General features: G+C 33.3%; 1 protein-coding gene across 1 annotated transcript; it reads left to right on the top strand.

The window, feature by feature from the left end:
- The first annotated feature begins 1,558 nt into the window (after nt 1-1,558).
- On the top strand, nt 1,559-21,773 carry LOC138317699 (ammonium transporter Rh type A-like). Its single transcript, XM_069259546.1, has 10 exons — nt 1,559-1,802; nt 8,033-8,225; nt 10,232-10,382; nt 10,815-10,959; nt 11,352-11,515; nt 16,943-17,080; nt 17,443-17,576; nt 17,785-17,969; nt 18,992-19,133; nt 21,053-21,773. Exons 1-10 carry the CDS (start codon nt 1,649-1,651, stop codon nt 21,066-21,068), a joined length of 1,422 nt encoding a protein of 473 aa, XP_069115647.1. The 5' UTR covers nt 1,559-1,648; the 3' UTR covers nt 21,069-21,773.
- The last annotated feature ends 843 nt before the right edge of the window (nt 21,774-22,616 follow it).

Raw genomic sequence — 22,616 nt, 5'->3', positions numbered from 1 at the left:
AAATCTTGGTCACAAAGAACAAGAGTAAATCTTGGTCACTAAGAACAAAAGTAAATCTTGGTCACTAAGAACAAAAGTAAATCTTGGTCACTAAGAACAAAAGTAAATCTTGGTCACTAAGAACAAAAGTAAATCTTGGTCACTAAGAACAAAAGTAAATCTTGGTCACTAAGAACAAAAGTAAATCTTGGTCACTAAAAACAAAAGTAAATCTTGGTCACTAAGAACAAAAGTAAATCTTGGTCACTAAGAACAAAAGTAAATCTTGCACTAAGAACAAAAGTAAATCTTGGTCACTAAGAACAAAAGTAAATCTTGGTCACTAAGAACAAAAGTAAATCTTGGTCACTAAGAACAAAAGTAAATCTTGGTCACTAAGAACAAAAGTAAATCTTGGTCACTAAGAACAATAGTAAATCTTGGTCACTAAAGAACAAAAGTAAATCTTGGTCACTAAGAACAAAAGTAAATCTTGGTCACTAAGAACAATAGTAAATCTTGGTCACTAAAAACAAAAGTAAATCTTGGTCACTAAGAACAAAAGTTAATCTTGGTCACTAAGAACAATAGTAAATCTTGGATACTGAGTATTCATAACAGATTCATACTGTTACAGTCCATTATTTGCTTACTTTTTTGGGGCGGGGTGTTGGAGTTGGCGGAGTAAAAGAGAGTTTTGGTATCATGCCCCACATGTCAGGAAGTCACTGATTGGTTGTCAGAGGTTAAACTAACGCTGTCCGGAGTCATGACCCCAATGTCACTAACGGCATCTTAACTTACAGGAAAAAAAACCAACAATTTATCAACGACCGTTACATATTCTATGTACAGTGTAATATTTTCATTTAGCGTTACTTTAACTTTTTAAATGAAATGAAGATGAAGTTTGTTCGATAAAGCTTTACCACATATTTGTCTGTCACAGTTTTAACAGAGTACCACAAATCTCCGCAATGTACGCAATGAATTAAAACTAACTACAGGATGTCGTAAGAGTAAATTTATGCCGATTTCTTTAACATGGAACAAATAACTTGGATATAGTATAGCAAAAAATGTCGGACATTGAGATTATACAGATACTTCGGTGAATATGGGCTCGAGTTAAAATGATTATACTTCAGTTACAAGAAGGAAGGTTACACGGAGGTATGCATAATATTGCTATATGAATCAAGATGCAATGTATTTCAATTATATGTGAATAAAAGGTGAGTTTTTGCGTAACATTTATGCATAAATGTTCTATGTTCACTGAAATCATTCTGTGTGGGTTATACGTGTCGTATACGTTTTCCCAAATTTGCCGAATGAAATTATCAACCCGGTAACCTATTATCGCTATGTCTGGGCTAAACGATTTGGAATTTTAAATAGAAAGCGGTATCGCCGGCCGTAAAATAACGAAAATGTTCTATCGTATTCAGTTAAAATATCTCCAATACATTTACATCACGTTCAGGTAAAAAGAAGGCGTTGCTCAGTGAATCGAAGGTGTGTCTGATAGCCGCGTTCTGATTGGTCGGTTGGGGCACACCTGTGTGCAGTATAAAACTCTCACATCAGTGGAGTAGTTATAGTAGGACAGTGTATAGACTTATCTGTAACAATACCTTACTTTTAATAGTAGTCTACAGCTGCCATCATGTCGTTCGCTAGGAGAGGAAAGTTTACAATTGTTATGTGTGTGATCCAAATAATATTCCTGGTATTATTTGGTGTATTTGGAGACTACGATGCTGCTGCTAAACCAAGGCGTGAAGACAAGAGTATTGAGAGTAGCATTGGAATGTATCCAAGTAAGTGATGTTGAATGAACGTATAGCAATATAAATGTCACTTTGTCTAATAACATTCTTTTTAATTTTGTAATGTTTACTATTCACTTATTTATTGTCTGTGCTTAAATGTTGCTAAGGAATGGTCTAGTAATGTGTGTGCTAAATATCTAACATTTGTCGTATGCACTGCTGGTTCCGAGTTCGATCCTATATCAAATCTAACTCACTTATATTCACATATTTTACCGATCTGAGTGCTATCGTATGTTCAAGTGTATTCCTCTCTGTATTGATATTGTAATTATATAACAAATTCATGTTATTAAATTCTAAATGACAAATACATTGGTATGCAAAATTGCACAATGTACAGATTTTCCACATTTTTAAAAATCTTAGACTTCAACATACAATTAGTAAGTCCTAAACATCCGTCAGTAGAGCAAGGCGACTTAAATACGACACCTAAAGACATCGAGTAAAACTAGTAGTAACTAGAGTAAATCGGCATGTAGTGAATCTGTACGCAATACTTGTTAATTAAGGGAGATACCTTTCATAAATTTATGACAATACTATCTATTCTTAATCAGTCAATATTTGAGGTAAACAACAGTTGTTTATGTAAGTAAGAAACCTGGCATACCGAAACGCAAATTGATACCAACACTACAGACCAAAATGGGTTGTCCAAGACCAACAGATAGGCACTTGGTCTTAAACAGGTGGCAGTTCCCACATCGATATGGAAACTAGTGGACTACAGAGATACAAACGGAGGCACACAGAATATAATATAATAATACAAAGTCGTTTCAGAACAAATTACTATTGTTAAAATACCCTATTGGGATCTGGTATCAACTGCAGAAGGCAATCATAACCAGATTGTTAAATGTCATTTAAATGTCATTTATTTGAACTCAGTTTGCTATTAACAAATATATATCTTTCACATCCTTCGCAAATTATGATGTATTAACTCTTTTATTTTGACTATTTTGGGCTTGCTAGATTTTTTGATATTTTAAACTGCCAGTATAATTAAATAATTTGACCGGTTTTTGGAGCGACGAGATGCGGCGAACTGCCGACATTTCGGTGCTGATTTGGTATATGCTGCTGTGTCATTAAACCACAGCACTACACATACTATTTTCACCGAATCAAAGTGACTCAATACCGTAAATACCTACATAAACATGGATAATGGTTGATTACTGTTACAGTGAGCATAGTCATCAAGACGTCAGCTAGAAATGTTTGTTTGTTTTGCAACAAGAATCCATGCTTTTCCCCAATCAACCACACGTCCGATAGTGGAGAAACTCCCCCGGCTACTTCATTTTTATAACAAGTATCCACTTATATTCTTTCAAGAAAGGTCATCACAATATCGCCTCTGTGATTATCATAATCATACAATAATTCACTGGACACCAGTGTTCATATGAAAGACTTAAATGAAGTCTCATCTGTTAGATTTACTAGCTGTCATTTAAAGTCCTGAGGCCACGCCTACCGTGTTAATGAACGAGTATGTAAACAAAGCAAAGAGTCAGTTACTATTCATATAACCCACCCAATATGTTAATGTTACCGACTTATAAAACAGGACAAATGTAGATGTTTTGGTAAATTGAAACTTTGACCCGACGAACCCCAAATACCCGATCCTTAATGGATGTTATATAGAATAGCTTCCTTTGTAATTCGACTCCTCCATTTACATCAGTTTATCAACGAATCGGGTTTAGTTTTGTTCATTCTACCAGAAATGATAATTAAATTTACATACGACCATTGACACTGACATTTGTCCATTACAAAGTTGGGTGCATCGGGTGAGATAGAATAGCAGACAAGGAAAACACTTCATAGTGTATGTCATACCTGATACTAGGCGTTTCATGTTACTATCTATTTACATAGTTAGCTGTTAAAAACTTACTCATTTGCCAATAGGCAATGATGGGAAATGTCCTATGCTAAAGTACAAAGTGTCGTGTTGGTAAAATAGTTAGCGTCATGTGATAATTGTATGAGATTTATTCGGGCATTAGACTGTTTTAATGCAATCTATGGTATATACAGAGAACGTCACAGCATTCTCAATGAAGTTTAATCATACCTACTCAAAGGTTTCCAAAAGTGGTCACTGATCCATCCCTAGCAAGCAAAGGTCATTTTCTTCTCACCATCTTTTCTTTTTGGCAGAAGCCGTACGTAAAACATCAAAACCATTAATTAATTTCTCCTTATCAAATCTCATACTGATTTGACGAATTTAAATGTTCATTGTCATTTAAACAGTTGTTTTGGGAATTCACGTGTGAGACTCTGCTGGTTAATCATTAATTACTTCTATATGTTTACATTTTCAGTTAACCTTTTCTTGATCGTTAAAGAAGGATGGCCGAGTGGTTAGGGTGTCTTGACATATTACGACAAGCCCCCCCACTTCTTGGTCGCGAGTTCGAATTCTATGTGGAGTAGTTACTGACCGTTGTCGGTGGTTTTTCTCCGGGAACTCCGGCTTTCCTCCGCCAACAAACCTGGCACATGACCCTTGGTGTTAATATGATACTAAATAATAAACCCAAACTCTTTCAAAGACATAACGTGCAATTTTGAAATAATTTAATTTTCATAGTTTTGGTCTTCTTTATTTCAAATGTACATGTATATATATATTACACTCACCAACGTCTGACCGATATAAATTTTGAAATAAAGAAGGAGAGAAATCTAATTAATCACAGTGTCTTGTGGTATACTTGTATGCACTAGATTTGTGACAGGTAAATATGACTGGTAGATTGTCTTAAGGTAAAGGCTATCGCGGTCGACATTCATAAAGGTGTCAAAACATTTCAATCATTTTCTCCTTCATATATTTATATGACAAACCTGTCAGCCATTCTAATGCCCTAAGGTGTATGTACATGTACTATGATACAATAGTAGTAAAATTTTACGAATTGAAATAAAGCTTAACATATCAAAATATTAATTGGGAGCAAATATTGTAAATGCTACAGTTAGTCAACAAATGATTACAATGATTACAAATTTTATTTAGCTGTATCAATTTTCTGAACAATTTCAAACCAATACATCCGATTTCAATTTAATTAATTAAGTCCAATTTTATTTCACGATGGTTTATGTTAAGCTTTTTGCCATTTGCCATTTATCAGTGAAATAGTACTAAGAAGGATATCATATTATAACATAATATGTGTTAACATTGAATCACCATTTTCCAAATAAACAATCACCCTAAATATTATAGATTACACATCACGGGAGGTATATTAAAAATCCCTTAGCTATAGATAGTTTGAAATACTTTTTAATGCCTATATAGATGTAAAATATATGTTACAATGTGTTACATTTTGTATGATCAATATAACAGATAAATGATAAAAAATACATATCAAGTAAGTGAAGTCGTCATGCATAAGACTATTTCTCTTTATACAATGTACGAAGTTTTGTAAGATATCGTGTCTTAAGCACCAATACTAGGTTTTCATAGTACACAATTCCACAACTTGGAAAAGTGCATTAAAGATGTGTATTCGTATGTGTGTTCTTTAATAGGCACTACCAACACTAGGTTATTGTATACGTTACATAGGTTACTATGAAACACTGCTGAAACTTTAAGTAAACATATGTTATACGCATGTCTGATTTGTCATCGTTTTTTAAAATACGAAAGACTTATAACAAGAATCTAAACGATTTGCAAATATAAATTGTCTGTTCAATAGGGGTACCCATTTAACATAAAGACACGAGAATAAAGATAGAAGAAAATGTTGAATGATAGAATCAAATTAAAAAATCGTTTATGTTGCAAATTTTTATGTGAAACTGTTGAATAATAGTATGATAATAAAACAAGATTTGATAAGACATATGACAATAGCCAAATGCATATTTCTTCCTATATTATAAATGGGATCATTACATATGAAAAGAGAAGCCATATAAACGAATAAGAAAAAATGATAGTATACGGCGGCAAATTAGCCTATATATACATTTAGTTATCCCAATCCCGAACAGGCATAATGTATGCACAATAAGAGAATTTTTCAAAACATGTACATGACTATCAACCAGTCTCTATGCTAACAGCAGCAAACACCCTACATGGCGACTATAGATATTACCTTATGTCCTATATAAGTGACCATATAATACGGACTACTTTGTATTAACGATATAAACATTCTCGAGAGAGATCTCGAATATGAATTCGAATGTTTAGCAAATGCACGAATGTCTTGGTCCGCGAATATGTTCGCGAATATATTGGGAAAAAATATGAAAGCGAATTATTGTAAATAAAATTGGAAATAAAGTGCTTGGAATTATGAGAAAATGTATTTTCGCACATGTCAACTGCTACACTTTGTTTGAGCGTATCTTTGATAACAAATGCGTTTATTCTACAAAACATAAAATGTGTTATGCTATGACATAACACCTCCAAATACACCAGCTAAACAGATTATAAGGTTAACTTCTATGAGGTAATCCGTAGTTAAACACCGGTGAACGTAACCTGCCATTTAACGTCTGTGGCTGACTGACACCTTTTGTCACTATACGTCAAAGTGAGATCGTAGCTGTCCCTAGCATATTTGATGATAAATAAAAATGCATGCACAATCCAAAAGATAATGTTGTTCACGTCAGTAAGATATTGTCTATAATCTAAACTGTCACAATAAAAGATATGCATTAATGCAACAACAGAACTGAAAAAACCCTTTAAATACGAAAAAATACGAGGTGACATTTAATGCTATTTCTATTTTTTAATTTCAGCCTTTCTGGAAAGCTGTCAATAAATGACTGTATACTCTAAATACATTTGTAAAGCCAATTATATAATATTACGAGATACCACACTCGAGACCTCTTGATGGTTATAAAAATATCTCTCCCTCACCATCTCTCTCCCTTTTTACTCCCTCTCTTTGTCCAGGTTTGATATTGAGTTCTGATGTAATTTTGACGTACTAGTTCTGTGTAACACGATATGTTTGCTGTGTAGATTTTTCTATATAAAAAGTATTTGAATGTTTTTTCGTTGTTACCATAACACTGCAAATGTGTTCGCTGAGGACACAACTATAATTATGGTAACATTAACTTATCATGTGCATTTCTCCCCACGAGAAAAAAACAGAACCTTCCAGAGCACGAAATCAAGCAGCCACGTATATTTCACGTTATACTACAGTATAGCTTCCTTTCTAACCTATTGTATACGTATCACTTCTCTCTAAAGTAGCTGCACGCAACAGCTGTATAAGATATGTGACAGGAGTCAAAGTATGTTGTCGGTATTAACTCAGTAAAGAATATTGATTAGAAGTTTGGCAAGAGGTTCGGGGTAACCTCATCTCATCAATATACTTGAACGTCACGTGACTCTTGAGTTATGGAGACAGCTGATACTGAAGTTCAACTGTTCGAGCTCCCTATTAAGCTGTCAATCAAACCACCCTTTTACTGCACGTTGATGTGCATTGTGTAATGTGTATGCTAAGATATATGCTACGACAATAGGTATATGTGCGTTTACGAGCACGATACGTAGCTACATACTGACTGGTGATCAGTCAAATCGAACTAACAAAATTGGACTATTGATATATGTTAAATATGAATGCTTTAGCATTTATCTACAATTCCAAAAACAAAAATATATTGACAATAAAACGAGAGATGCATGTAATAAAACTGATATAATTAAACAGTACTGTATATGTGTGATTTATATTTGTTTTCAATGTTAACATTCAAAACTTTCTGACTCCGAGTTCCCGAAACACAAATCACCGACTTACGTCAAAAATTATTTACGACAACCTGCTTGTTCGGCTCACACTGTAAATCTTTTTCGCTATTTTGCAATGCATTCTTAACATATCATTCTTTATATAATGCATTGTTTTTTTTGTATTTTTTGTATTTCTTTTATTTTATTACAAAATAAAATATAATAAAAACACTACTTGTACATGATCATTATTTCCTCACATACTCATCTTTCGTTTAATACCAAATTTGTATAAGGTTTTTTTCTCACGTATATTTATACAATATATCAATCGCATCCTACCAAATTCATCATTCTATCACGTACGCATCTTTCATCGTAGCATATCACATTAATAATTGTAATAAGTTAAAATTTATTTTAAGTACATTTTTTTCAGTGTTCCAAGATGTACACGTGATGATCTTTATCGGATTCGGATTTTTGATGACTTTCCTTAAGCGGTATGGCTACTCTGCAGTCAGTATCAACATGCTGATATCCGCTGTCATCATCCAATGGGCACTTATCGTTAGAGGAATTATTCACCAGCTGCTACACGGCGAAGAAAAATTCACTATCGGAGTCGGAGAGTAAGTTTATCAATGTCTCGCTCATGACCTGGTCTCATTCGGCTGTATTTTGCACTATTTTTTAATTTTATAGTCGTATTTCGTTATGTCGATGATAAAGACGTAGGAAATACTACAAAGCAGTAAATAATAAAACAGTTTATCTTAGGTTAATTTTCAGAGGTCAACAAACATCTTTATTATTTTTCTTGACATTGTTATATCTTACATTTACCCATAATACAAGTTTTAAAGGGACAATTCAATCTAAGAGAACATTAAAATTTGTACATATAACTTGAAAAACCAGTTCTAATGGAAATTAGATCAGTCGGTTTTACTGTGATATGCTAGAAAAGCCCATGGTGGTGAAATGCGTTTGAAACTTTCAAACTCGCTCGCTGTCCGCCATTACACATTATGGTCGAACATCTTGTATGCCGAACCCTTTCCCTTGTTCGTAGAATAATGCAACTTTTGTCTTTGTCTAGAACTGTTCAAATCGCTCTGACAGTAGTGGTTTACCTTATTAGGTGAATTGTCTTGCCTTAAATTCATTTTATTACCTCCTCAGTGGTAATGTAGTTCATTTGTTTAACGTGCGTGACTTTGGCTCGGGTGTGGGTGTAAAGTACATGTTGTACCTGCTTAATCGTGTTGATCAACGATTTGAAATTACAACGGTATAAATTAAAATACTTAACAATGACGTGAAATTTGTCAATATATTGTGTTAAATGTTTCATATTAAATGTAGAAAAATACATTTATGCCATATTTTGCTTCTTGGTAATGTGAAAGAATTAGCCTGAGTGAATTGTCCCTTTAATTGTTAAGTTCCAAATAACATATTGCTACATTAATAAGGGTTTGAAATACGTGCTGCAGAAAACAGAGTCCAAACATATCTTGCGATACGTAGTCTTTACGTAAGATAATCCATATACATATTTTGGTAAAATGATGTATCCGGCTTACCAGTTCATTGTATTTCTGAACACCAACAAAAGAAATGCATAAACTCCACAAAAAGATATAAACAAAATAAATGAAATAAACACACAAGAGACAAAAAAAGAAAGCAGAAGTACAAAATCGTCAGTTGGTGTTTACATAAACAAACGTGATTGAAGTGTTTGCAAATACAAATGAATTACAGGATTTCAAAAACAAGATTTTATACACGAAGAGGATCATTGGAATAAATAAGCTTTAGGTAGGTTTCTAGTGTATATAGATAGATTTAGGGTGGGTAGACATTCATCCATGTCATTACTTTAGTGTCAATTCTCCACATGGTGCATACCTCAAAATGTACATTACGCGAAATTGTAATCCTGGGATAAAATTAGGACAAAACTTAACCCCGTATGGAATTTTCAAAATATCTGGGGTACCCTTTCCTCTGTGGGTGGTGATGTCTAGCGAACTAGACGAGATGGTAGTGCCACTTTAAGTTTTCATTATGTCTTAAAGTTCAAGGTTATTACTTCTGTTTGTAAACACTACGACAGTATCCCGTACAAAAAACCCGTATAATTAGTTACCTATGTGTACTGTATATGGGGTAAGCCGTATTTAAGGTAGAATGCAATCTCCTTTTCAAATTTAAGGTCACGTATGCCTTTTTTATATAATATGATACAAAGACCAAGATACGGGAGTGTGAATTTCCAAATAGTGACATTGTCTTGAATAGTATCTTGCAAATTCTGTAAATTATTGCATGTTTTATGGATGGATTGCATCATGGGTCATCACTTACTATAATTTGTTATATCTTTATATGAAAATAGATTGACTAATTTTGACCCTATTACGATAAACATATTAAAACACAAACTGCTATCTATATTAAGGAATATTAACTTTTTAAGCAAATCTCAAATATTGATTTAGGATATTTGGACGGATTCTACTCGAAAAACACTAAGTATTTATGGACACTATATTCCTGGACTTCACTCTGCCATGTATAATGAGGGTTTGGAAAATCATTATTTGTATCATCTTTTATGTTTATTCAGCATGTTGAGTGCTGACTTTGCGGCCGCTACAGTACTAATTTCGTTTGGAGCCGTATTGGGTAAGACAAGTCCCCTCCAACTGATGGTCATGGGGCTAATAGAAGTGGTATTAAGTCAAATCAACGAGTACATCGGACTCGATAAATTAAAGGTACGTATCACCTCAAAATTAAAAAAAAAACAGTACGACGGAAGACCAACTGCTTTTCGTGTGTGTTTAAATTTCGGGTATTTGCAAGCAATGAGAATTCGCGAAAATAAATCATCGAGTAATTGTTTTAAATGAGGTGAAGTAGAAACAACGATGCCTCGTTCGCGAAATTAAAACGTCATGGAAACGCCGTTATTCGTGAAATAGCAATAATAAGCTAATTACAGATCATATCTTTAATTGAATTAATTTCATCTTTGAACAAGATGTCGACCTGTTTTTTATACCAAGGTCAAATGTTATAATAATATAAGACTTGTTAACATGAAGTTACGCTTGTCTTATAGGGATGATATATTAAAGTTGAATTTAACAACTTTTAACATTATATATATTTCATGGACGAGTACAATATTCTATTTCTCTCGGTAGGCTGAGGATGTCGGCGAGTCTATGTATATCCATGCCTTTGGTGCCTACTTTGGACTTGCTGTTGCCCGTGTCCTCTTTTCGGAAGATATCGAGAAGTCATCAAAGGAAGGAGCAGTTTATCATTCAGATCTCTTCTCCATGATAGGTAAATGTTGATTCTTCTTGACGTTCATTCTTAATAAAACATTAATGAACCAGTGCTTCCATTGTTACAACCGAATTAAGCTTCGAGATAAAGCCATCTCTCGAATATGGTTCTGACTTGTTTAACGAATATAGCCAACGAAAACATAATCATTAGATACAGCAACATAAGATGCTTTCATTTTTATATTGTTGTATTAGTTCTCTCGTTATTTTTAAATAAGATTCATTTTGTTGTCATTTGTCATAAATTTTCGCTTTTGAGTCATTCTATTTAGGTTTTTTTTTCAAAAATGTGTCGGTAACTATTTCATCTTATTTTAATTTTTAGCTCTTTTTAGTTTTTTTTCTTGTCTAAGTAAAAACAATTACATAACTTCCAACATTCGTTAGGTACCGTGTTTCTATGGATATACTGGCCATCTTTTAACGGTGGGGCGGCCACTGGGGACGAACAACACAGGGCTGTGGTCAACACATACCTATCCTTAGTAGCCTGTACCGTGGTCACCTTCGCCTTCTCCATGTGTGTCGACAAACACGCTAAATTCGATATGGTGAGTTTACTTTGTCATGTGTGTCGACAAACACGCTAAATTTGATATGGTGAGTTTACTTTGTCATGTGTGTCGACAAACACGCTAAATTTGATATGGTGAGTTTACTTTGTCATGTGTGTCGACAAACACGTTAAATTTGATATGGTGAGTTTACTTTGTCATGTGTGTCGAAAAACACGCTAAATTTGATATGGTGAGTTTACTTTGTCATGTGTGTCGACAGAAACGCTAAATTTGATATGGTGAGTTTACTTTGTCATGTGTGTCGACATACACGCTAAATTTGATAAAGTTAGTTAACTTTGTCATGTGTGTCGACAGACATGCTAAATTTGATAAGGTTAGTATACTTTCTCCTTTGTGCCGACAAACAAACTAAATTTGATATGGTGAGTTTACTTTGCCATATGTGTCGACAAACGTGTTAATGCAAATGGCGAATTTACATTTTATGTGTGTCGACAAAGATTAATTGATATGGTAAATTATTTAGGTCAGCAATCCCGCCGATTGTGATATGAAAAGTTTCTACATCCATTTCTTCATATACGGAGACGCTACCTCTTCACACATGTTCTTCTTTTCATACATATTATTATGGATCGTTAGTAGGTAAAATTACAATGATAAAGACCTTATCCTTATCATTTACATTATCAACGTATCATTTTCCATCGCCTGGTTATGTGCAGATCACATCTGAATAAGCAGGTATCGTTACGCATAACATACATCATAAAACATAATTAATATTAAATGAGTTTTTTTTTACTTCTAATCTATGAAGAAATCTATCAATTAAGGTAAAGAGCTGGTCTAGAATAAATCAAGTTATAGATTTGTCTTATGGTTGATTACGTAAAGTTAGAGTTCCGGTTCATAAAAAAATCGTTGTTCATGACTCCGGACATAACAACAACAACATCATCATCATCGATATCTTCATTTTCATCATCATCAATTATCATCATCATCATTATCATCATCATCATCATCATCATCATCAACATCATCATCATCATCATCATCATCATCATCATCAAAAACCCTCTTTCTTAAATTTTTCTACAATAGTTACATATATCACTGATTGCGTTGTATGATTGCTTTGTTATATTTTACGTTCTCTTGAAATAATATCACCTACGCTTTTTCAGCTTTCATTTTGTTTTCAACCGTTGTATACTTTATTTTCTCATTTCGATTTCTATACAGTACCCAGTTCCACGTGCTTTAAGGTAAACAACGGGAAATCTGAGTACATATATATGGACAGATGAATCATGGTTATTTATTGTGAAAGTCTGTCTTTGTAAGCTAACTCCGAATATCCTGACCCTATTTATCAAGGTGGGGTTATTTTCCTGAATGCGTAATAACAATGACACGGTGCTTCTGTGAATAAAGATGTTTTGCTAGGTCACTATCAGGAATTATGTTAATTAGGAAATATTTGCAACATTAGCATAAAACACCTAGTTCACCTGTGGAATGTAGTTTGTTGGTAAACAAAACATTCTAGAGCCACCAAGAATAGTACGACCATTTCCATTGGTTAAAAAACTGTCCATTCATGTGCTGCGATCAGTCGGCCAATGACCACATTAGTTAGATATTTGGAATGCAATAATAGTATCTCCAAAGCGTATTATCAGGTTTCTTACGATAGAAGGATTAAACATTGAGAAAGGAAGGAGCCAGGAAGCATGGCGTCCGTCCTGGTGGCATTTTAGTGATTTATTTGTGTTGTTTATGAGAAGTTCCGTTGGAACTGTAGGGTTTCGATTAGTCAAAATGTCATGTAGTTCTTTCAGTGTTAGGGTATGATCTCTGACCCGGTACTTGTATGAAAATCACTTTTAATGTGTTTGTTTTTTTATTATTCTAAAATGGGTTGAACTATTGAAAATAATGATTAATTCTAATACATACCAATAGCACATACTTATGTAATCTTTTTATAGTGCATATGGTAAAGATTATTAAACCGACTTGATACATAAAGAATATTTCATAAAATTCGTACTTTCACATGTATTTCTTTAAAAAAATGAGAAAATGCAAGCGGAAACATCATGGTGTTAATAATTATAGTAATGGAAGATTTTTTTTTTCGAATTTGTATTATTAAATAACAGCATATTGTTATTTATCTTTTTCCTTAACTATCATAATACACCGCTTTATTGTGTAACAAAATTTGGCTTAAAATGCTCTCCGTAATTGCTGAACAACCGTAGAAAATATGCCAGGTATATAAGTAAAGTGAGTCGCTAACCTTTCCGTTTTCCAATTTAATTTAATCATAAATTCAATATTCACAAGTGTGTTGATATAAATTTCGATACATAAGCTGATAACAGAAACACTTAAAATAGTTTACCTGATGTTGATATTACTTTATCTTTTGGCTTATCTTTTAAAATAAAAAAAAAAACCTTTAGTACGTTTGCTTTTCGGTCTTTTTACAATTCATACAAAACTTTGACTCAATGCCCAACCTCATTAATATTGTTCTGTGAATGTCACCTTGGAAGGTTTGACCCCTGACCCCTGACCGACCTTTTTGTTAATGTTATGGTATTACTTTACAGTGATAGATGGGACTGTAAGTTCATACAGTGACACCTATTGTGCAACCTTTTACCATTGATATGATAATGTATGCGATAAATAACATGATATACTTGTAAACCCAACCTGTTTTCGACGGTAACCAGGACAGATGCCAGGGCGTTCACCGCTTTTTTTCATAATCGCTCTGCAATACCAGATAGGACGTGCTTTTTAAGTGCGACCTTAATATTCAGTAATTATGCAGAAGCTCACGTAGTTATATTGATTGCGTGGGATATTGTAGTTTTACTTCTTTCTTCAGTATCTTTTTACTTATATTTGTGTAATGTTGACATACATTATTGTATTGTTGACCTACATATTTGTATCATTGACCTAGATTAATGCCCTGTAGACCTATTTTATTGACCCAGGGACAGTGTATCTACATTTTGGTGATATTTCCTCACTGACAGGCAATACTACTACACTCATAAGGTGCAATTCGTATACACACCAAACAAGATTGAAATAAGCAAGAGCCAAAATAATTTCATACCAAGTCTTTGAACTATACTTATTTCATACAAATACAAGGAAGCAATGGCAATGAAAAACATATTTTAATCTGGTATTCACATTTAAGTATCAATACTGGATTGGTTAATGAATTGTTGATGGAATCATTTTTGTATTGGTGAAACAACAATCTTCAGTAAATCTGTTTTAATAAGTCATACAAGTTTTAATTGTTGTAAAATTACGCTGCAATACAGAGAATTCCGGAATAGACAAGGACCACATTTGACAGGTTTTATTGTATTTTGCTATATGATTAGATACTTTCCATTTTCTCTTAAGTTTAATCACGTTGACTCCGGTCGCCCTTTGAAAAAGTAAGATCTTTCCTTATCCTTATGTGCCATTGCAAAGGATATTTAAGAAATGTGATCTGCTCCGCCCTGACTTTTCATATATAGAAGCTGATGTGTCACGTATCCCGTGATGCTCTTTTCAATTTCAAAATATTTTTGTTGGAAGTTGGTAAGGCGTTCAGCCTCATAGATTTATTTCTGCTAGTTCGCAACATAGAATGTGCAAATCTAATTAAAATGCATATATCTATTATCACCCAATTTGATAAAAAGGATCTGGTAACATCACATAGGGGTCGCATTCTGGTGCCTTTGATCAATCAAATTTCTGTTGTCATAATCTTGGGAGTGAATTTCAGGGAATAAAATATTTTGATAGAGCTATTAAGTTATTGAGTAATGATAAATGTCTCGAATGTTTTGGTATGAAATTGACCTGATGATCACCATATAATTATAAACATTATAATTATGGCGTTGTGAAGTTTTCCTGTAGCATTTATCAGCTTATGCTAGCATAATGAAATAAAGAGGTATTTAAGAATTATGATGAATTTAAGAATTAGGTATTTGGCAGTTGATACATATGTATATAAAATTTTTACATGACATTGATAAAATATTGATGTTAGTCTGGCGTTTAACATCACATTTAACTCCTTTTTTCATAAAGAAATCGTAAAATTACAACTGTTTAGGTTATTTTCTTAATATAATATATATCTGCATGGTACATTGTATTTGTGAAAAATAACTGAATAAAATAATAAAAAAGAACAAAATCAAAACACATCGGTTTTACGAAAAGAAACAAGCCTATGTCCACGATGTTTTTATGCTGATGTGTCAGTATAAAAAAAAACAACTGGAGCGTGACATCAGAGGACATAGGGTTAGTAAACAGATTAACCCGTGAAATATAGACTCACCTTTAACAAAGAGTATCTACAATCTGCATACCTATCACAGTTGGTGCTTAGATTCCGGATTATAGTAAGATGTTAAAGTGGGGTTTGGCCGTATTATTTATTACCCATGGTCGATGTCCGTATGAGTAGTACATTTTAACAAGTGTGACCGAAAGAGGTCAGTTTCGGCCAAAGATTTAATAGACATAGAAAGTAAACAGATGTTCAACAAATTTCTATGGTGTACATTTCAAATATTGCTATCAAGTACTCTTAAGACAATAGTATATTGCCGAACGAATTTTTCATTAAATCGTTATCTTATTCAAATATTAGACAAATGACGTAGGTTTTTCAAATATTCAATAAATATAAAGATCTTCAAAGATTTTTCGACAGACGATGATATGATCATAAATAAAATGGCAATTTAAAAACTGTTTCGGGATAGTTACAATTGATTTAAGGGACGATTTGATATGCCATAAAAATGATACTCTTTTTGTTTGATAACACTGGTAAAACTTGTATTCATGATATTAGTATCATTGTTATTACGGTTACATACAGTTTTTGTTGATCGAGTGTTTATGGTCTCGGCTAGATTTATATTTAACAAATGTGTATCCAAGAGTATATTTTCCGACTTGTATCCTACACAAATCATGAAATGAAAAACTATATATAATGAAATATAAAGGAAAACAATGTCTTTTTATTGTTTGATTTTATTTTTCTATACAATCATTTGTCATTTATGCTTCATTTATTTTCATATTTTCTCCTTTAGCGTTATTCATCTTATCATATTTATAGCAATGACGTGGCCTTCTTTGGTAGTGGTAGAAATATACATTGCAAGACGAAATAGGAAAAATACAGTATTCGGAGACCACTGACATAAGGCTGTATAGAATGATATATGTTATATTCAATTTATTTGTTTGTGGGTCATACGGAATGTTTGTTGTCTTCTTCTGACCGAAGACCACCATTTCATAGATATTGGTTTATCTTCGACAATGCAGGCTAACAAGATGTTTATAGTATTTTATGACCAAAATAATGTAACATATTTACCCTAGGTCCACATCCAGAATGCCACATTAGCTGGTGGCGTGGCCGTCGGGACCACAGCTCACATGCCTCTAGAACCCTGGGGAGCAATGCTGATTGGCTGCGTGGCCGCCATTGTTTCCGTCCTCGGATTCAGATTCCTTTCGGTATGTTTGATGACGTAGCCAGTACACAAGTGTTAATGCATTGTTATATCTGTTGTTCAGTTGAATACTACGTGAAACTTGACCCCCTTTTTACTAAGTAAACTCTTTAAGATCATTAATGTCCTATTTCAACAAATTCAACATGTAAATGTTGAAGCAAAACTGAAAAATAAGTAAAAATAAGAGACGTTTGATGCTTATTGCGACTTTGTTAGCATACGGGGTATACGTTTAATTAACTCAAAACAGACATTATTATTATGTATAACTAGTATGTTGTATTTGAAATCATATCTTATTTACGATTCACACCTAAATATACTCATGATGATTCTAAAACTAACTATTCTATCTTTTTTCAGCCACTCATGGCCAGTAAACTTAAGATCCATGACACGTGCGGCGTAAACAACCTCCACGGCATGCCAGGCATTTTGGCGGGAATAGCTGGGGCATGCGCAGCTGCTTTGGCCAACTATGATAAATGGGGTGAAAGGTCTGTTATTCCCTTAACTAACCATAATGTGTGACTATCTGATGACATAAAATAAATGTATTAATAGGTGGATAATTTGATAGCAAATTGAGAAATAAAAAGTAGAACAAAACGATTAAAAATACACAAAGATATAACAGAAATATATATGAACCATTAATAAATTCATGATTAAACTGATAAAATAGAAACACAATTTTTGTTTCAGTTTGTTTGAGGTCTTTCCTGGAATCGCCCCGGAACACAACTCGACTGATTATAACCAGTACCACGACGCTTTAACCTCGGGATGGAGCGCAGGACTGGGCCGCTCTCCACACGAACAGGGAGGGTACCAGTTCGCTGCTCTTGGTTTGACACTAGCCATCGCTATTGTAGGTGGCGCCTTAACTGGTAAGTATCACGTGATACGGTTTCTTCATATTCATAATTCAAAAGTTTTATGAAAAGATGTGAATATATATTGTAATTGCTAAATGACAGAGACGCCATTTGCGATTAAAATGATGTTAAAAGATAAATATAACTATGTTATTGGATGCTATACTGAAAAGAAAGGAAACGTTGAAACGTGAGAATTGACCAAGCGTGTGGGCGTTTTCTGACTAGCATGTAAGTTCATCCAAGTTGGCCACAATTCGGTGAAAAGGAATGATTTTAAACAAGTACCAGCTTGATGGTTCAGCGCTTTGGCAAACAGATTCACAGACAGAAATCCGATATCATGGACATAGAATAAGGTTACACATAACTAACAGATACATTAACGTAGATTTATCACGTGGAAATATAAACGTATATCATATGTCATAAATGAATTCTGTCCTTTATATTGACCGACAGTTCGGACGTACCCATCCCACATCTTTATGTACAGTATGTATAACTGTAACACGAGAAGATTTTGTAGAGTCAAAAAAATTACCATTAATACTACACCTATCTCATCACTTCCTGAAACTTCAATGATTTCATGTGATATTTTATATTTCCTGACATTGTCGTTATTACGACGTATTAGTTGACTATCATTACGAAACGCGACAAAACATAAAAATGGCAATTCATTGTTCATCTAGATTATTCTTTTTATTTACTCAGCATTCAATATATACCTTGTGTTAATACTTCAACAAAGTCGAAATATACCGACATCATAACAGCAAGGACAAGTTGGGCAGTTATTCGTTATTCTGAATAACTAACATTTGTCTAACTTAACATCGCTCATAATAGGTGGTACAGTATTAATAAACTTTTTTTTGTTTGTTTCGGAAAGGTCGTGGATCTTTAAATTCATGACCAATCCATATTTCGTGAATGGTTAATTAATAATGTTATACTTACATTATACACGTTTACAGTTCTGTAGACGAGGATTTTTCTTTTATGTTTTAAAATACTTCGTGTTTTAGGTTTGTTGATGAAGCTACCAATATGGGATAACCCAAAAGGTGACGCACTGTTTGATGACGGTGATTTCTTCACCGTGGCGGAGGAAGGATTTCCCCACGCCGGACAGTACGGAATGAACGGCATAAAGGAAGACACCCAAATGTAAGGGCTCATATGGAACAGGCTCAAATCCCATCTGTCTACATGCGCAAATCAACAACTCCAACACCATGCTATTTCCGTGTTCAAAATAAGAGATCTACCTTGATATCTTGACAAATTGTCGAAATTGGCGAATGTGTCATTATTTTAAGTCCCATAAGGAAGTCTTTCTCTAAACCTCAAAAAGAATAATGGCATATATCAATGCGGTAGACAGGAAAGAGGTTAAACTGTATCAGACGTATTTTATGCATTTATTACATTTTTAAACAATGTTTATTTGCATTTTTTCCACACATATATGTATATAAGTACAAACACAGATTACAAAATAAACCACTTTCTAACTCGCTTTCTCAATTGAAAGAGGTACTTGTGGCTTCTGGTCAGAAGGATTTGAATGCCAAGATTAGCCTTGTCTTTCTTTTTGACATATTTATATATCATGTAATTGTTCATTATAATGATGTGTATGAATGGACCTTTTGTTTCATATATATTTTATACAGATTTATGTTGGAATATTTTTTATAAACATTTACATTTTACAGTCCCTAAATCCACATGATATTTAGATTCATAAGATATTAGGTTTGCTAAATACGAGAATGTGTCGAATAGCTTTAAACAAATTGCTTTAACCAGTTAGAACAAATATATGATTATATAACTGCACATTGCAGCAATCGAACACTTATCAAAGCTTATAACATTTCACATTTTTTTTTGCAAAAACGGTACATCCCTGATCCAATCCTCTTAACGATTAAACTAGCGCATGTTATAACCAAGATAATTGGCATTGTTCAGTGTTCATATTATTCTTAAAAGGAAAAGTTTACGAAGTTCCAAATAAGAAGCCCTTTCTGCTTTATTGTCAATATTCATAAATTAGATAGCACGTACAATCAGCGTGACGACATCAAAATGATTTGGGCACAACATTTTTAGCAATATTATCATTTACCAGTAATAAAAAGTAAATAGCTAAGCTATGCATACTAACTTTAAAAACATTTTGATAACATTTTTTAACATATGATCAAATTGTACTTTAGTGTAAATTTTCATGTTTTTATCGTATTTATATAGATTTCCGTTCATATTTACTAAGTATCATGATCAACTCTTTCATGACGTTTTACTGTTTTATAACTTTTTTATATTATATTTTATATAGTTATATACACACCAACAATAAGAAATCCGCCTGTTACATTTTTATTTTTTATGCAATCACTACTCTGCTTTTATAAGACAAGATAGTCAAAATCGACGTTATGACGACAACATGGCCATTTTCACTCATTTTTAATTAAGATATTTACTACATCAATTACAACCATACACTTCTATGATATTTATTTGCATACAATGCGCCGCTTTGTTATAACGCAAATATACATTATACATCTTATCCTCCTCACCAATACCATACTATATGATATTAATTGGCCACAAGGGACAACCGGTTATCAACGGAATTCAACACGAACAATGTGTATATCGTTTCACCAGTATTTTTAAGTTGACATGCGTTTAATTTTCGATTACTTACTATTACGATATTCTCTATTTAGTTTTCTGTTCGTCCCCGAGTGAACATAATGCTTCATATTTCATCTCGTTGAATCACCTAACTGCTGAACATTATGTAGAAATAAAATAAAATGCAATATTCATTGCCAACCAAAATTCAAAGCAAACCACTGTCATTTTCAAACACAAAACGCCAAGTAGTTTTAAATTAATCTCATTTCTTATCTTAACTCAATTCAGTCATGATTTGTTTCATTGTCACACAAAATAAATATACAGTATATCCCATGCATCGGGATATATTAAAAAGAAAACTATTAATTTACTTGAAAAACGTAAATCAAAAGTTTTCTGCATCAATGCTATCATTTTCTTTTCAGTCACTTAATGGAGTAATCAAGGTCGGTGTTATGGGAGGTTTATACCTGTTCGCTACGTGCTTCTACAACAGGCCAAATGTAAGTAAGTCTCAAGTGTCAAAACGAAACCAAGACCTGGATAAAAAAAATAAAAAAATAAACGAAACCATGACCTGGGTAACATATAATAAATAAAACGAAACAAACCTGGAAACCAAAAAAAAAAAGAAGGTAAACGCAAAAAAAAAAAAAAAAAAAAGGCTAAACAAACAGTAAGGGTTATGGAAATAAATGAAAATAAATGAAGAAATATTAAGATAAGAAAAATTCCGCCGAAATAAATCAAGCACTCTATCTTCAATATGAAATGAAATGAAATTACACGCATGATCAAATCGAATGTGTTCATAGTAAGGCATTCTAAACTCGCTATATAAACTCAGGACTCTGCTAAGTCACCGCCACTCGCTGTTTGTTTTACGCGTATGACTTGATTAGTGGTGTATGCGAGATAACTCGGTCGTAATATATAGTGTAAAGGTAGAATTACGGACAAATTGACTAAAACTATCGGCCCGCTTACCTGGGATTATTTTAAGACCTACCGGTCACAACTTCCTGACCGCATCTCGATGATTTTGACCTTGCCATTCAGCATTCTTAAATGAATATTCCGAACAAATTTACAACGTATGCGCATTCAGGAAACCAATGTCTCCATTCCAATATTTTCTATCTTTTATGACACTTATAACAAACAAAACACATTCACAATATAATGACAAGTGTAAAATGATTCATGGTTCACCAGAAACAATATCTATTGTTGTCTTGGCGTACGGAATGTATACTTAAACTAATTATAACTATACAAGAGCGTTCATGGGGGCAATTGCGTGATATGCGTCGCTGTTCGGTAGCATTTATTTGATTTTCCCCATTCTACTTTCCAAAATGACTATAACTAATATATTATTAAATCGAGCATATCACTTCATTTGCTAGATATGTATAAAACTGACACATACATCCACTGTTTTACTCTCAAGCCACGCCAAACAGACATTATGCACGTTTCGTGACAGTTGACATTTGCCTTATAATGGTTTGGCTTTGACACTTGGGACTTACTTAAATAATAAGATGTTTGTTTGTATTGGTTAGCGGCTTAAATCCAATATAAACATGCTAGTAGTTTTTAGTGAATGCATGCCTTATATATGTAAAAGGAAAATAGTATTTTTCGTACTGGCGGCATTTTGACCGGGAGACAATCCATTTACTGTAACTGATGGATGGAATCGATGAAATCTAGTAATTGATCATGTTTGTTTCATTTTTCCTGTTCAATTGTGCTCATGTCCATGAGCAATACTGCCATTTAGTATATTCAAAGTCAGATACACTTATTATAACGTTATGCGGATATGTGGTGAATTTGATGCCAAATAAGTATCATATTTAAACTTCTGCCAGCGAATCCGTTACCCTAGTACCGACTTCCTACATAATGGATGCAACTGTCACTTGTTAAAAGGGTAATGTTATATCATTGGGTAAATCACTATTCTGTTATTAACACTAA

This window comes from Argopecten irradians, chromosome 3 (assembly GCF_041381155.1).
Source record: "Argopecten irradians isolate NY chromosome 3, Ai_NY, whole genome shotgun sequence".
In the NCBI taxonomy this organism is placed as follows: Eukaryota; Metazoa; Mollusca; class Bivalvia; order Pectinida; family Pectinidae; genus Argopecten; species Argopecten irradians.
The sequence above is the reverse complement of the archived record's forward strand: the minus strand, read 5'-3'. Positions and strand labels throughout refer to the sequence as shown.

What these genes read in the sequence shown, in the direction of transcription:
- LOC138317699 (XM_069259546.1), top strand. Translation starts at nt 1,649, where the DNA reads ATGTCGTTCGCTAGGAGAGGAAAGTTTACAATTGTTATGTGTGTGATC. An exon ending in TAGCATTGGAATGTATCCAA is followed by an intron (nt 1,803 to 8,032) that starts GTAAGTGATGTT and finishes CATTTTTTTCAG; the next exon opens with TGTTCCAAGATGTACACGTG. An exon ending in TCGGACTCGATAAATTAAAG is followed by an intron (nt 10,383 to 10,814) that starts GTACGTATCACC and finishes TTCTCTCGGTAG; the next exon opens with GCTGAGGATGTCGGCGAGTC.